Source organism: Bipolaris zeicola, assembly GCF_000523435.1.
Source record: "Bipolaris zeicola 26-R-13 unplaced genomic scaffold scaffold_42, whole genome shotgun sequence".
NCBI classification, from domain to species: Eukaryota; Fungi; Ascomycota; class Dothideomycetes; order Pleosporales; family Pleosporaceae; genus Bipolaris; species Bipolaris zeicola.
The window spans coordinates 55,783-70,496 of NW_006912091.1; the positions used below are offsets into that span (position 1 = coordinate 55,783).

At 53.2% G+C, this 14,714-nt stretch overlaps 5 protein-coding genes across 5 annotated transcripts; 3 read left to right on the forward strand and 2 right to left on the reverse strand.

The window, feature by feature from the left end:
• Positions 1-782: 782 nt before the first annotated feature.
• On the forward strand, positions 783-2,702 carry COCCADRAFT_24818 (uncharacterized protein; the record flags this gene model as incomplete). Its single annotated transcript, XM_007712314.1, has 4 exons — positions 783-858; positions 931-1,240; positions 1,292-1,350; positions 1,411-2,702. The coding sequence occupies 4 exons, from the start codon at positions 783-785 to the stop codon at positions 2,700-2,702; spliced, it is 1,737 nt and encodes a 578-aa protein (XP_007710504.1).
• A 1,353-nt stretch (positions 2,703-4,055) lies between these two features.
• COCCADRAFT_91527 (uncharacterized protein) lies at positions 4,056-7,566 on the forward strand (the record flags this gene model as incomplete). Its single annotated transcript, XM_007712335.1, has 5 exons — positions 4,056-4,321; positions 4,405-5,641; positions 5,765-6,419; positions 6,453-6,505; positions 6,574-7,566. 5 exons carry the CDS (start codon positions 4,056-4,058, stop codon positions 7,564-7,566), a joined length of 3,204 nt encoding a protein of 1,067 aa, XP_007710525.1.
• Positions 7,567-9,198: 1,632 nt separating this feature from the next.
• Positions 9,199-10,111, reverse strand: COCCADRAFT_24820 (uncharacterized protein; the record flags this gene model as incomplete). The annotated part of the gene is made up of 4 exons (XM_007712315.1): positions 9,199-9,658; positions 9,708-9,874; positions 9,940-10,048; positions 10,098-10,111. The coding sequence occupies 4 exons, from the start codon at positions 10,109-10,111 to the stop codon at positions 9,199-9,201; spliced, it is 750 nt and encodes a 249-aa protein (XP_007710505.1).
• A 240-nt stretch (positions 10,112-10,351) lies between these two features.
• Positions 10,352-12,946, forward strand: COCCADRAFT_35273 (uncharacterized protein; the record flags this gene model as incomplete). The annotated part of the gene is made up of 2 exons (XM_007712336.1): positions 10,352-10,372; positions 10,424-12,946. The coding sequence occupies 2 exons, from the start codon at positions 10,352-10,354 to the stop codon at positions 12,944-12,946; spliced, it is 2,544 nt and encodes an 847-aa protein (XP_007710526.1).
• Positions 12,947-13,332: 386 nt separating this feature from the next.
• On the reverse strand, positions 13,333-14,118 carry COCCADRAFT_91586 (uncharacterized protein; the record flags this gene model as incomplete). Its single annotated transcript, XM_007712337.1, has 1 exon — positions 13,333-14,118. One exon carries the CDS (start codon positions 14,116-14,118, stop codon positions 13,333-13,335), a length of 786 nt encoding a protein of 261 aa, XP_007710527.1.
• Positions 14,119-14,714: the final 596 nt, after the last annotated feature.

The following is a 14,714-nucleotide window of genomic DNA, read 5'->3' on the forward strand; positions in this document are numbered from 1 at the left end:
CTCCTCCCCTTCAGGGGTTGTTGGAGTCGCCTCCAGCCCGAGCCCGATGCTTGCCTGCTTGATTGCTTGCTTGCTCCTGCGCCTGCGCCTGTCTGTGCCTACTCCTGCGGCGCACACACACTCACGCGCACCGTCATCTCCACTTGCTGCTCATGTCTGTCTGTATGCTCGTCCGTCCGGTGACGCCCACAAACAAACGGCCTAGCAGTAGCATCAGTAGTAGTAGTTACACGTACGTAGTTTGCTTGCTTGCTTGCCTGTCTGCCCGTCGGCCTGCTTGCCCGCCGCCCACTGTGCGCCCTGTCGTAGCAACCATGCCATCACGGATCCGCTCCTCATTTTACATTTGCTGGTCCTTCCGCTGTCCCTATCCGCCCACACTACGTATTCATACCCACTGCCATCACCGCTTCTTCTCCGTTTCTTCCCCGCCGCCACCATCCTTGCTCACTCCCAGCGGGCTATCCGTTTTGAGGACGCCACTTAAATCTTGCTGCTCCTTATATACCCTGTGACGCTCGTCTCCTTCCAGCACGCTCCTCTTGAACCCTGGAGGTACCCATCTGTCCCAGCCCTCGCACATGTTTTATCTCTCTCCGTCTGCCACCTGTTGCTGCTGCTGCCACCACCACCGTCGCCTTTAACCCACCCCCCAGCACTCCAAACGTTGGTCCACATATCCACCCTACCACCACCCAACACCCCGTCGACAAAACTTGAAATACATACGCGTCCCCGACTACTATTACCATCACCATCACCAAACTACCACTACCACCACAATGCCTCGGTATGGCGCCCCAACTGCCATGGGCAGCGCCAAAACACCTTTCCCTACTCGACAAATGGCCGTTCTTGGTGAGCCGACCTCCTTCCTCCTTGTCGTCGTCGTCGACAACGTCATGTGACTCGCTAACCGACAATCATCAGCCCTGTGCCGGATATGCGAACCCATCGCTTTCATGTCGATCTTTCCTTATGCCTACTTCATGGTCGAATCCTTCATGAGTGGCCAGAGCTCAGCCCAAATCTCAATGTACACGGGCATGGTAACTTCGTCATTTGCCTTCATGGAATGCATCAGTGGCATTTTCTGGGGCCGACTCAGCGACCGGGTCGGACGGAAGAAGGTGCTGCTCGGGGGCCTCCTGGGCACGGGGCTGAGCATGCTTCTTTTCGGCTTCTCCCAGAGCCTGCCAATGGCGCTCATTGCCCGGGCTCTCGGGGGTTTGCTGAACGGGTGAGGTCATAGTGTGGTTTAGCGTCAGAGCCTCGCTAACCGAATATGCAGGAACATCGGCGTACTCCAAACCACCGTCGCAGAATTGATCACGGATGAGCGACACCAGCGTAAGTTTGCCCTAACCTTTAATTAACAACGCCGATCGGAGCTGACTCTTCCCCCCATAGCTCGCGCTTATTCCATCATGCCCTTTGTTTGGTGCCTTGGGTACGCTTTCCTCTTCGGCTTCCCCCATTTGTCCTTGGCTGACCGCTCATTTTGCAGCACCATTATTGGCGGATCCCTTGGCGGCTTGCTTGCCCGCCCTGCCGACGTAATGCCTTTTTTCAAAGCCACCATCTTCGAAACGTACCCGTTTCTTCTTCCAAACCTTGTATGCACTGGTTTTGTTATTCTCGGACTCACGGTCGGCATCCTGTTCCTTGAGGAGACTCACGAAGATCGCAAGTATGATCAAGATCGCGGTCGCGAGGCTGGCCAATGGCTGCTCCGCAAGCTCTGGAAGCGCGACGCAGAGCAAACTTTTGACGACAAGGATGCCTCGCTAGACGAAATGACATCGATGCTCAACGATCACGACCACAATGCCCAGGCATACCGCAGTACCGAGACCTCGCCCACGCTCTGCAGCACCCGCACCTCCATTTCGGAATTGCCCGATTTCTCCCTCGACAAGGAACTCGCACCCGCGCCTACGATCCGACAGGCTTTTTCCAAGCAAGTGTGCATGAATGTTGTATGCTATGGCATCCTCGCATTCCACACAATCTCGCTCGAGCAGCTCCTGCCCATCCTCATGTCCAAGAAGCTGCCCTCGGGCGACAACCAGCATCTTCCCTTCCACTTTGAGGGCGGATTCGGCTGGTCGACTCAGACTACCGGGGCCTTCCTTGCCGCCCAGGGCTTCCTTCAAATGTTTGCTCAGGTCATTGTCTTTCCCTGGCTTAGCAAGAAGCTTGGCAGCCTTCGCACCTTCTGGATCACTCTTTCCTGCTACCCGATCCTCTACCTCCTGGGTCCCTACCTGGCCATTCTCCCGGAGAGCCTCCGCATTCCTGGACTCATGGTTTTGCTCATCGCTAAAGTTACCTTCCAGTCGCTCTCGTATCCCTCTCTGGCCATCATCCTCGCAAACTCATCTCCTTCGAAAAAGGTTCTCGGTACGCTCAACGGTGTTGCCATGTCTTCCGCCAGCATTGCACGCGGTTTCGGCCCTACTGTATCCGGCGCCGTTGACAGCCTGGGCACCTCGCTCCACATGTCGGGCCTCGCATGGTGGACCATTGCTGCAGTAGCCTTTCTCGGCTGGCTTCCCGGATTTGCTCTGCAGGAGGGCAACAAGCGACCCAACTTTACTTGCCAGGACGACGAGGAGGCCCTTCTAGACAACGACTCTGACACCGATTCCATCATTACACTTACTCCGGATGAGACGGTAGACACCGTTCTCGCAAAATAGACCTCAAAAAGTTCACGACCTACACAACACGGCGCATTCGTATATATATATTTTTCTCCCTCTTTTTTCGCCTTCTGGATCACAGCCCCTGCCATGGACTCGACCTTTACGCGCTGGCAGCGACCCCTTTTGCTTTCGCATTCAACCTTGGGAATAATAGACTTTTATTGGTGGGTTCGACGACGAACCCTTTGTACTCTTTTTAATCGGCGTATTATCATGGGAGCGACTTAGCGACATGACTTATTTGGGCGGCACATTTGAACAACATTTTTATTAGACGGAAAAGCTCAATTGTATTCAGAGACCAGCAATGGTTGTTGAGCAGGCGTTTGTTTCAAGAACAGAATACCCCGGCATGTATTATTTCCCCATCATCACACTGTATGTATGTTAGTTAGAATAGCTTGCTCAGGCAAATGGATGACATGAATGATTCTCGAACACTAGCAGAGTTGCTTTTTTTATTGTTAGTTCCGGACTACGTGTGCATAAGCATGGGTGGGTGTAATACTGCCAGGCCTGACTCGGACAGAGAAGTGCAGCGGTGAGTTGGCTGGAATGAAGCCGTGTGTGGGCCCCGCGCAGAGTCAGAATGATCTACGCGAGGTTCTGCGAAACAAGTCTAACAGCATAAGCATAACCGAAGGGACCGAAGGGGGCATCCCCTTGGATGTTACAGATGCTTCCTTTTTGCTTCTACACGTGCCTGAATCGGTGTGCTTCATGCGCATCGTAATACTCAGGGTCCCGAGTCAGTGACCGCCATGCTAAGAGTGAGGATCTCCGGCACAATGCTTTCCAAGACTGACGGTCACGGGGTTGAAGCAGCTAGCACCGCGTGGATTTCATACTTAGGCGAACGTCTCGGTGGTGATTGCGCCGGGGGGAGGCAGCAATTTATGGCCAAATCTCAAAACATGCCTCACCCACGTACTTTGTAGCAGTCATGGTTGCTGAGGTGTGCCGCAGTATTAGTAACCCACGTCCTGGCCCACGCAGCCTATCTACAAGGCACTGCTGGAGAGATAAGGGCCACGGCACAGCCTACTAGCCTTGCAACGAGCGACCAACAGCCATCGATTGCTTCGCGGGGGCAGGCAGAATGGCACCTGCAAGCCCACCGCGCGATTTCTTGGACACGCAATCGCATCCCACATTGATATCTTGGTCGGCCACTGTGGTGTTGATGGCATTGGTATTGGTGGTGGTGGTGGTTGACTGACGCCTTAATGTTCAAAGTGCGGGGAGACTAGAGAGAGCTTGCCCGCCCCGTCGTCTTGAGTGAGCTCGGAGATACGCCGCCAAAGCTCTCACTAGCCGAAACCCTGACATTTCTTGCCATGCGCCCTGATGAGCGGTCTCAAGCGCTCTTTGGAGGAGTCCTCTCATGACGGCGATAGGCCCTCGCCCTCGGACTCCTCTGTGTCCACAGTGAAGCCCGCATCGCCCGCCGCGCCTTCGTCCGCGAGCTCGTTCCGCAATGTGAGCGCGTGCAACCGCTGCAGGCTCCGCAAGAACAGATGCGACCAACGCCTTCCCTCGTGCGCTTCATGCGACAAGGCCAGCGTCAAGTGCGTGGGCTACGATCCCATCACCAAGCGTGAAATTCCGCGCAGGTACGAAAATCACACACACACACCCGGGCTTGAAAGCCCTCTTTCTGCATTGGCCTCGGCTCAAACGCTGACGAATGCGATAGCTATGTCTACTACCTTGAAACCCGCGTCGCATACCTCGAGACAGTATTGCAAGAGCATTCGATTACATTCCAGGAAGCAGAAGACTTCAATCCGGCCTTTGCGCCAAGCGCATCTTCCTCGTCAAAGCCCGTATCCGCTGCTGCTGCGCCGCCGCCTCGCAATGGCACTACCAAGCAGACACCCGCCCAGGTCAAGGAGGAGAGCGATAAATATGATCGCGAGAAGCTGACAAAGCTTGTGTCAAACATTGGAATGGTCTCGGTGCAAGGCGCAAGTGACCCGCGGTACCTGGGCTCAACCTCCGGCATATCCTTTGCAAGAGTAGTGTTTGCTGCGGTCAAGAGCTCAGTATCGGGCTCCTCCTCTGAGCGCGGAAGCAACCGCGGAGGCAAGGTGCCGAGCAACGTCGTCGACAGCGGCACCTCGATGCGCGACTCGTTCTTTGGCCTGCAGACCAAGCCTACCATCCGGCAGGCGCCCTTTCCTGACCGAGAGCTTGGGTCGCGTCTGGTTGAGCTGTACTTTGAGCACGCAAACCCGCAGATTCCCATTCTGCATCGTGGCGAGTTCATGGAGCTGTTTGAGCGCGTGTACGCCTCGGGGGAGCGGAACCGCACGTCGCGAGAATCATACATGCTCAACATCGTTTTTGCCATAGGCGCTGGTATCATACTGGGCAGTTCCGACTCTGAGGGCTCGCCGACGTCGGACCACGGCCGTTTCCCAACCAAGTCACGATCATCACCACCGAGTAGTAAGAAGCGGCGACTTGCAGGTCACCAGCATCATCCCGAAGAGTACCATGCTTCCGCGATTGTGCATCTGGAAAACTTTCTGGGCTCGTCCCCTGCTGCGGACCGGCCCGACGGCTTCGGCGGTGGACTGGAGGAACTACAGGCTGTGCTACTTCTTGCAGGCTTTGCGCTCCTCAGACCCGTGGCCCCGGGTTTGTGGTATATTGTCGGCGTTGCTGTCCGTCTTGGTGTCGATTTAGGGTTGCATTACGAAGATGGTGTGGGCATTGATGGGGCAGCATCGGAAGACCCGACTGCTGGGAATTCGACTTCCAAGACCCAAGGTAACGGCAGTGCAACGGCTACTAGCAGTGCCAATACCTCAAAGATTGACGCCAAAGAACGAGGCCGCAGGCAGTGGGTTAGAGACTTACGGAGACGGTTGTGGTGGTGCGTTTACTCTCTTGACAGGCTTGTGAGCACATGCGTTGGTAGACCATTCGTAAGTACACTTTTTTCTTGTATGTTGTGTTTGTGGGAATCATGAAACAGTAGTAGCTTAATCTCGGCTCTCTTCTGGTCTCCTGATATGCAGTCAAACATTCAAGAGCTAACAATTGGGCAGGGCATCACAGATCAGATCGTAACTACAGAGTTTCCCTCACTGCTCGATGACCGTTACATTACCAAGGAGGGATTTTTGACACCACCGCCCCACCAAGGAAAGCCAACGTACAAGATTGTGGCTCATCATTATTTCCGGCTGAGACTACTGCAGTCTGAAATCTTGCAGGTCCTGCAGCATAGACAGGCACAGCAGGCAAGAGCAAGTGGTGCAAACAGACAAAACGAGTTTATGCATACCAAGCTGCCCTCCCCATTCCTAGTCAACTTTGAGTCCTTCCGAGCCTGGCGCGTCGATGTCGACAGGCGACTGTTGGAATGGAAGGATTCTGCGCCTACGCAGCAAGACGCTGGCGTGCAGTTTTCCCCCCTGTTTTTAGAACTCAATTATTGGCAAGCACTCATCATGCTGTACCGACAGAGCTTGGTGGTGCCATCTGGCCTGCAGGACGAACTTGGCAACACTGGCTCCGACATGGGAAGTCCGTCGATGAGCAGCCTTGAAGAGAGAGAAGATGAAGATCTCGTCTTTCTCAAGGTAGCTGAAGCTGGGCAGAAAGTGCTCAAACTCTATCGACAGCTGCATCGGGTGCATCTGGTCAACTACACGTTCCTCGCTACGCATCATCTCTTCATGGCGGGTAAGTACATTTTAGGTTTATTGCCAGCAGTCTGCTAACATGTTTCAGGCATCTCCTTTCTATACGCAGTATGGCATAGTGTCCACGTACGGAGCTTATTGGTACGTCGGTGTAATATGCCCGTGATACAGGGTATATGCGTATAGTCTGATCTAGCTGACCACTGCAGTCACTTGACGACGTCGACTTTACCGTCCTAGCCGCCACATCCGTCTTGGGTGATTTGATCGACAAATGCCCGCCTGCAGAAGCGTGTCGTGACGCGTTTGACCGAATGAGCAAGGCGACGATTCAGATGTGCATGTCGACAACTGGTTTCGGGCCCCAGGCGCTGCGCTCCATGCCGCAGCTCCATCAACACTATTATTCACAAAGTTCGCCAAGCAAAACCCACTCGTCTGCAGATGCAGATACGAGGTCCGACACTGACATGCAGGGTTACGGCGCAGCAGACACAGCGGGGTTCTTCAGCCAGCAGCAACGCCAGCATCAGCAGCAATCTCAGCAGCCACAGCAGCGGCGACCAATACCGCGCTTCGACATGAACCTCAAGGACCTCTTCTCCGACGACGAAACAGACAAACGCTCCTTCAGCCGCGTCAGCAACCAGGTAAACGCCATGCGGCCCCCACCACCGCCGCTAAAACAACAACTCCAACAACCCTTTACCGCCGACCTCAAAATCTCCCCCCAACTCCGCCATCCCTCTCTCCAACAACAACAACAGCAGCAGCAGCCGCAACAAGCCCCTTTCTACCCCCAAAGCCCAACCCAACAATCATCTACCACTAACACCTTCTCCACCACACCCCCGGCAAACCCCCCAATGCCCTCTCCCTACCAAGTCCCTTCCTACCCACCCTTTTCCCAAAATCTCAATTCCTCTTACCCTGACCTCGCAGGCTTCTCCGACCTCGACTTCCTCGAGAGCTTTCCCTTACAAGGCGCAAGTGGTGGCGTGGGCGGAGCAGCAAATAGCGACGGTAGCGCTACGAGCGCCATGCAAGATGTAGGTATAGGCTTTGGTATGGGCTTCGGTGATGGCACGCATGATTGGAGTGATGGTAATGGGTTAGATCTTTTTGATGGGTTTTTCTTCGGTAAGTTCCTCTTTCGCTTTTTTCTTCTTGTTTTGGCTTTAGTTGTCCTTTTACTTGGGTGAGAGGGTGGGGATTGTGTGTATGGTGAGCGCGGGGAAGGAGCGGCTGAGAGGTTCTCTCTTTTTTTTTCTTTTTTTCTTTTTATTTTTTTCCGATGAGAGTAAACACAAGTGCGGAGTTTTGGATCTTAGTTGCTAACGTTGTATTCTAGGTCCGGGTGGAACTGGTGGGTAGGGTTTGGAAATATGCATGTGCACAATATGGTATGTACGTGTAAGATCAGAGTCAATATGACGTTGTCGTCTTTTTTTTTCGAAAACTTTGGTTTCGGTGTTCAGCTGCTTGATCGCGTGATGTTCTCATACCCTCTCTCCTCTCTCCTCTCTTCTCCTCTCATCTTTCATTGAGAAGGGAAGGGGGGAGGGGGAGGCCAATTACATCCTGTGACCTGACCTTCCCCCCCCCCTTCCTTCAAAACCATACGTCATCTCCCAACACTGTTATTCCAGCGTGGGGGTCACCATCAACCTCCCTTCACAACCATTGGGGGCCATCAAAGCGGTGAACTCTGCGGCTGAAAGGGGGGGGGGGGTCTGGGGGTGTTTTTTTGGGGGCCAAACCACGCATGCACGTAGCTACTATCCCAATTTTCCGAACATCTGCATATGTGAAATTTTGGGAAAAAAAAAGAACGAGGCTGGGGACGGGTAAAGTACAACACTCCCCCCCACACACCCCACGGTTTTCCTTTCTTTCCTATCCTCCCCCCCTTTTTTTAAACATACTGATCGGAGACCGCCGGGATCCGATATCACACAATCGAGTATGGCTACTAAGCTGTACCACCGTGTGTGTTAACGGCTGTGTGATTGGTGTATGGGGAAGGGGAAATGAGATGAGGCTTATATAACATCTGCCAATGGGGGGTTGAGGATGAGAAGTGGCTTGCGTAGACTTACTTTCGGAATAAGGCAAATTGGGGGAAATTTTTGGATGTCCTGTTAGGTTTGGATTTGGGTATCTTGGTGTCCACGCCCTCCCCTTTTAATGTGTATGAATGCTGATTTGGTGATTCGGACTTGGGTAAGCCGTGCGCCTATGTTGGGTGAGACAGATCGGTATATAGTGATTTTGTCTTTCTTCGGATGGCTTAATGAAAAAGAGTGACTTTTGTTGTGGATGACTTGTTTTTCAGGTATGGAAATATGGATTGTACATTGATTTCTCTGCATATGACTATGATAGGAATACTTTTCATTCCATAATGCTTTTATAGGCTTGTAGTTGTTTCTCTAGTCATTGGGTCTTCTCTTATCAGAGCACACAATTACACATCCGTATACACCAAGCTCATGCTCGAAGGGTGATCCACGTCGTCTGTGTCTGATCGAACATTTGAAGAGCAAAAGTCAAAACAAATTGAGCGAGGAAAATTTCACAGAAAATGCATAGTCAACAATCACACACTAGACGATAAATTCTCAAACACCAGATATCATACACAGCTTGAATGGAATAAACTTTTGAATTCCTTCTTCAGCTGACATGCAGAAGACTTGTCTAAGCTAACCAGAGCATGTGGCTCGGCCTGCCCTCCATCCTCTTTCGAGGAGCGGGCGACCACTGATCGTAATCTTCATGGTATCGTCTTGAAGCTAACCGTTACTCCACCCCAATGAACAAAAGCAAAAAACTTAGTTCATCTGCCTAACGAGCTGGTTGATGAACTCCTCACGGTTACCAAGGTCACCACCCTCGATGAAGTGCTTGAACTTGCGGGTGCGGAAACCACCGGTAGGGGAGGAGAGCTTGAAGGGCCAGAGGAAGTTGGAGACAGCCTTGAAGTTGGGGCCGACGGTGTAGAGCTCGTGGATGATGTCCTCAATGCAGGTGATGCCGTACTTGCCGAGGTTCTCCTCGATGAGGGCGTTATCGGTGATAGGCAGGCGCTGCTTGTTGACCTTTCCGTAACCGCGCTTGTAGACAAGCTCACGGACAGTCTTGAGGTTGGGGTATCCGTAGGTGACGAAGGGCTCGACAATCTTCAGCATCTCAGAGGTGGCCTTGGTGAGCTTGACGAAGACACCGTTGTTGATCTGGAGGAGACGGAGGAGCTGGAGAGTCTTGCGCTTCTTGGGGTCGATCTTGTTGATACTGCCAGGAATTAGCATGCGAATAGCCGTTTTGCGAAAATTTTACATACCCCTTGATACGGACGACAAAGGCGAGCTTGGCCTCGGCAGGGACGTAGAAAGAGTTGTCGCGCTTTGCGGCACGCTTGGCCTCGATGATGTCCCTCTCGGCCTTGACGTACTCCTGGTTGTACTTGGCGGCCCTCTCCTTGATGACCTCGCGCTTCTGCTTGTTGGCCTAAGGAAATCTTAGCCAACTGTGCTACTCCTATCTGCTTACGCAGGTTCTGGGAGATTTTATACCTCACGCTTCTTCTTCAGCTCGGCAGCCTGGGAGTCGGTGGTCTTCTGGTGAGCCTTTTGCTTCTTGAGCACCGACTCGGGGACGGCGATGTCATTGTGGGTGGGGATGCTGAGGCACAATTAGCATTACGACGAGTCTGCGATGGCATTGAACTCACGAAGTGCGGGCCATTTTGCTGGTGGTTAGTGGGCTGCCTTGGTGTTGTCGAGACGCTGAAGAAACAAAGTTCGGCTGAGGGAATCGAAATTCATGTGCGGACGCTAGTGGGTGTGCCAAGACATCGAGCTGCGCTAATGCCCCGCTCTATTGGTCCACTCTTCGCCGCCTTCGACATTTTCCTGAGAGCTACCAACTTGCGACAATTGCTGCTAGTTCGCCAAGTTCAGGCTCTACATATTCATATACCTAAAAATGGGACGAGGAGGAGGTCGCGTGAGTTTTCGCAGCATGCGCCACATAGAAAACCCCACTGACTTAATCTAGGGCGGCGGTCGCAAACCATTCCGCGGCAAGAATAAAGGTGGACGCGGCGGCGGCGGTGGAGGACGAGATACTCGCACTGAGCCATGGTCTACAATTGAGCGCAAGAATGAGCTCTTTGAGAGCTACTATCGCATGGGAGGCTTTTTGGACGAGGCAGAATTTGAGGAAATGTGGAAAGCTCTCCAAGCAGACTTGCCCAACAGCTTCCGTTTTACTGGTACAAAGTCTGATGCTCTCGCCGTGCGTGAGATCTTCAAGCAGCGATATGTTCCAGCGATTGCGTCCAAGCATTTCGAGGGCAAGCCAGTCTCGCCCCCCGAACCAGTAGCGGCCTTTCCTGACGAGCTTGTATGGCACATGAAGACTCACAAGAAGATCATTCGACGACATGCGCCTTTTGCGGATTTCCAGAAATTCCTCGTTGCCGAAGCCGCCTCGGGAAACATCAGCCGACAAGAAGTTGTCAGTATGATCCCACCACACTTTCTCGATGTGAAGCCGGGTATGGTGGTTCTCGACATGTGCGCAGCACCAGGTAGCAAGTCGGCGCAGCTGGCTGAAATGATTCATGGCGATGAGGAGGAGAGGGTGCAGCGGGTAGCGAATGGCGAGTCTGTCGATCTCAGCGCAGACGGCGACTACAGCGATGATGGACGCTCGACAGGTCTGCTCATTGCCAACGATTCTGACTACAAGCGCGCCGGCATGTTGGTTCACCAGGTCAAGCGACTCAACTTCCCGAACCTGATCGTGACGCAACACGATGCATCGATATTCCCCTCGATCGAGCTACCCAGCCAGGGCGGCAAGAAGCAGTACCTAAAGTACGACAGAATCTTGGCCGACGTACCCTGCTCTGGTGATGGCACAGCTCGCAAGAACCCCAATGTGTGGCAGAAGTGGACACCCAAGGACGGCCTTGGTCTGCATGGTCTTCAGCTTCGCATCTTGTTCAGAGGTCTACAAATGCTGAAGAAGGGAGGTCGTATGGTATACTCTACCTGCAGTATGAACCCTGTTGAAAACGAGGCCGTCGTTGCAGCAGCCATCGAGGCTTGTGGTGGAAACGCCAAGGTCAAACTCGTCGACTGCTCAGACCACCTCCCGAACCTCAAGCGCAAGCCGGGCCTTAACTCATGGAAGGTCCTCGACACTTCATCTGTGACTGCCGGTGGAGAAAAGACTGCTCACATGTTCACCAATTGGGAGGCGTACCAGAAGGCAAGGACCAAGTACGAGACTGAGGAGCCTGAACGCCAGTTCTCTACCAAGGTCACTCCCAGCTGCTTCCCTCCTATTGCCAAGTCCGAGGAAGAGCGCATCCCTCTTGAGCACTGCATACGGGTCTACCCACATTTGCAGGACACTGGTGGTTTCTTCATTGCTATTCTTGAGAAATTAGATGATATCAAGATTGCGCAATTACAAAGCCCAGAGACCCTCAACAAGGGCGATAGGGCACAAGCTGAGACGACAACCGACTCTTCTGTTCCGACACCAGCGGAGAATGTCATTGAAGCGGACGCTACAAAGACAGACACCGCAGATGACGCCTCTGATATTTCGGCCCCTCTCAAGCGCAAGCTGGAAGAGACCGAAGACACTGAAGCGCCAAAGAAGGTCAAGACCGATGATGCTGCGGAGAATGCAGTTGCATCAGCCCCAGCTACCGAGTCTGTTACAAACGGCTCCAAATCCGCGGTTTCCAAGGGAGCCAGCCTCAAGCCTGAGAACCAGAACCAGGCCAAGGAGTACTTTGAGTACCTTTCTCCTGATGACGCGACCATTGCCTCCATCTTGGACTTCTTCGGCATCGACGAGCGTTTCCCGCGCGACCGCTTCATGGTCAAGAACAAGGAGGGCCTCTCCCTTAACAAAATCTACTACACTTCTGCTTTCGCAAAAACCATCATCTCGCAGAACAAAGACCGTGGCATGAAATTCATCCACTGCGGCGTCGTCATGTTCGTCGCACACAAGATCAAGGATCTAGACCGCACACAAGCCCCATGGCGCCTCCAAAACGAAGGTATCCGCATCCTCGAGCCCTGGGCCAAAAAGCGCATCGTCAAGCTAGAAAAGAAGGAAACCCTTCACCAGCTTATCCGCGAAATGTTCCCCAAGCTCCCCAAAGAAGGGGACACTGGCCTCGGCGAGGTCGGCGAACAGCTCCAGAAAATGGACGTTGGATGCTGCTTTGTCCGCGTGGAGAAGGACGAGGAGCAAGGTATTCCGTTCCGTATGGTACTGCCTCTTTGGAGACATCCAGGCAGTGCGAATCTCATGGTTGACAAGGATGATCGCAAGGCTATGCTTTTGAGATTGTTCAATGAGAAGGATACCGAGATTATCAATCATGTTGCTGATAAGGCGAAGGCGGAGATGCAGGCTAAGGAGGCGGAGGAAGCGGCTGAGGAGGCTGCTGAGGAGGCTGCTGAGGAGGCAAATGGAAGTGATAAGGAAGGCGGTGTCAGTCTTGATGCAGCGGACGGAGAAGATGTGAAAATGGGTGAGGATGCCTAGATGGTGTATCCTCGTGGGTTGAGACATGCATGAGTGTTGGCGTTTTTTTTTCTTACTATTTTTTTCATATACTTATCACGTATAGCTTCAGATATTCAACCACGCATGAATGGTACCATGGATTTATGGACTATTTGGCTTCAGAACCCGAATTATTACCGTGACAGCGTGATGTATGAGATGTCGAGTATGTATTCTGAACTAAACTTTACATTTGTGTCCTACCCTCTAGTCGTATCCAGCGTGTCAAGTTCACCAGCACATAAGCACAAGCACAATTCTTTTCTCAAACACCAATCAACCCATAAATTCAAACGGATATCAAATCCCTAATCATACAAAAAAACGTCTCATCTAGCATAATACTCCTCCATGTACCCTAATCATCAACGATAATCATTCGAGTTGTAAGAATTGCGGTTACCCTGGTATCCTCCGCCACCTCCGCCACCACCGCGATGTCCGCCTCGTCCGCCCCTGCTGCCACGACTTCCCCTATCGTCTCTGGGTGGACGATCACTGTAAGGGTTGCTGTTGTTTTGGTATCCACCGCTTCCCGGTGCGCTGCGCCCGAGAATTTCATCCGCGGGACGGTAGAAGCGTTCGTCACGGAGGGAGCTGTTGTTTGGGGCCTGGCGAGGCGGTGGTGCGCCGTGTTGCTGGTTGGAGTTGGCCATCCAGGCGGGCCGTTGGCCGGCGGGTGGTGGGACGGGTGGAGCGCCGTAGGGAGGAGCGCCGCCTTGCCAGCCGCCTACGCCGGGTGGAGGGACCCAACCTGGGGGTGGGGGAGGTAGGAAGTTCGCGCCGGGTAAAGGAGGAAAGTTGCCGCCGGGGAATGGAGGCGCAAAGTTGGGGGGTGGTGGTGGGTAGCCGCCAGCTTGGCCGCCACCGTAGCCACCTCTATTGTTGTTGTCCCAGTTGCCGCCTCCACGACCATTCTGGTAACCTCCTCGTCCACCGCCATTCTGGTAGTCGTTGCGGTTGTTGTCGTTACGGCGATCATTGTAGCCTCCCCGACCACCTCCGCCTCCACGACCGCGGCCACGGAAGCCACCGCGCTCGTTGGAGCGACGTACCGACTCAGCCTCACCAGGACTAAGGGCTGGTTTGGGGAGCTTGACACCGTCGAGCAGAACAGACTTGTGTGCTCGAGCGGAGGTCACGGTTGGCATTTCATAGTATACCCTATGTGTTGTTAGTGATTTGCTTCAAAGATGTACATTTACTGTAACATACCTCATTGAACGGTCCTGTGTGATTTCAAAATCTGTTACGCCGTCGGCGTCAAACGGTGGCACAAGTTGGCTGTCCATAACAAACAAGTCGTGCGGCTCAACGTCTCCATGTAGCGCTCGACTCTTAGCGGGATCGATCCTGTGCTTTTGCTGACCCTTGCGATACAGAGCCTTTTCTACGTCGTCAAAAAGGCTACACTCTTGCGAGAACATGAGAGTCTCCTTTCCGAATTCGTTTCGCTTCCTCTCATCGTCTGAAAGCTCAGGGTACTTCGTGGCCATAGCGGCAAGCAGTCGCTTCTCGTCAATGAATGGTAAGACGGCGACACCTTGCCAGGCGAACTTTTTGCCATTGAGGTCGATGGGAAAGTCCTCGGGGTAAAAGTCTACAATGGAGCTGTTGGGGTCTTCCATGAGTACACGGAACGGTTCGGGGATGGCATGGTTGGATGCGGCAGGCAAGACACCCATCAGTTGCTCGTATGGATGGAAGGGTTTGCCCTTCTCAAATAGCTTGCGAGGGTCCATGTCTT